This window comes from Solanum stenotomum, unplaced genomic scaffold (assembly GCF_019186545.1).
Source record: "Solanum stenotomum isolate F172 unplaced genomic scaffold, ASM1918654v1 scaffold10856, whole genome shotgun sequence".
Lineage (NCBI taxonomy): Eukaryota > Viridiplantae > Streptophyta > Magnoliopsida > Solanales > Solanaceae > Solanum > Solanum stenotomum.
The window spans coordinates 20,375-21,763 of NW_026021273.1; the positions used below are offsets into that span (position 1 = coordinate 20,375).

At 34.9% G+C, this 1,389-nt stretch overlaps 1 protein-coding gene across 1 annotated transcript; it reads right to left on the reverse strand.

Moving 5' to 3' along the window:
- Window positions 1-407: 407 nt before the first annotated feature.
- On the reverse strand, window positions 408-1,113 carry LOC125849799 (uncharacterized; the record flags this gene model as incomplete). Its single annotated transcript, XM_049529771.1, has 4 exons — window positions 408-547; window positions 617-741; window positions 843-898; window positions 1,005-1,113. Coding segments are annotated over 4 exons (430 nt in total), but the record flags the coding sequence as incomplete, so codon positions are not given.
- Between the last annotated feature and the right edge of the window lie 276 nt (window positions 1,114-1,389).

Below are 1,389 nucleotides of genomic sequence, written 5' to 3' on the forward strand. Positions count from 1 at the left end.
TTTAAATTTACAACTGAGGATTTTATACTGGCTACAAATTTTTTATAGTAATAGGGGACAAACGTGCAACGCACGTTCCTATATATATATGTATATCTTATAGAGTGTGTAGAGAGAGGCCTTTACCAAACTTACCACCCATATCCCTCCATTGAAACAAATAGTCATTCACATTTTAATTAGATTTCACTGTCAAGCAACTACACTAGTTGAAACAAAGACGATTAAAAGATTGTAGTCAAGAAATTAAAAGATAAACATATACTCTATAAAGAAGGGAAGCACTCGAGCTCAAACATGTCAAATGTCAATTGCTTTTCTCCAAAATCAATATGTACTGTAATCCATAAACCAAAAAAAAAAAAAAAAAAAGGAAGTAGGCTATGCATTTTTCATCAATAGTTGATTCAAATGTTTGCATTTAGATCAATATTGCCCATTCCCTCAACAATATCTACATCTTGATTAGGAACTTGTCCATTAATGCCTCCATTTTCATCCTGATTAGCATTTTCCCCATTAGTGCCTAAATTTTGTTCATTAGCGTCTCCATCTTGATCAACATTTTGCTTATTAGAGCCTAAATCTTATTCATTAGGAACCAGTTCATTAGCACCTCCATTTTGATCATTATCCTGTTCTTCATCTGCACCTCCATCTTGATCATTAGGAGCCTGTTCATTATTGCCTCCAAAGAGTAAATCCAACAACAGTACATTGTTCCAGCAAATAATCTCGTTCCTGCCACAAAATACTCAGTTTGAATTAACACCTTACAAGTCAGTCCATATATGTACATGAACAGACGGTTTCAATCTGCAAATTCGTAATTAGAAACTTACAATCTCATGATGAATCCTCCTACTATATGACTCCTAGACGGTTGGGAGATTGCAATCTGGAGAAATCATAAATTCAGTAATTTAAGAGGGAAAGAAAAAGAGCAACAAAATCGTCTTGTTATCATGAAACTCAAATGATCTTTAATATTACTAGTATCTTACAATTTTCCACCCGAGCAGGTTTCTACATTGGACACAGTAAGTCTCGGCTAGGGTCATGTCATCTATTCCTCGATGATATCGCTCGTCCTCTGCTACTTCAACACTAAACCTGCATATATGCCCTTATTAGACGATAAATAAAATCACNGCAACTCGAGTTCTGCAACGACGACAGTGGAGGTAATGAACAAAAGGGATATGATTGTATTCAGGTAAATTCTGTCTCATCACAAATTGTTGAGTCAAGAACCAAATCCTAATAGACATGTTTGACCTATTACAGAATAAAGAACAAAGTGTAAGAGAAATATAACAGCTGGAAAAATCAATGAAAAGAAAAGACAAACTACACACCAAAGATGAGTTGGCGATCAACGAGAATCCA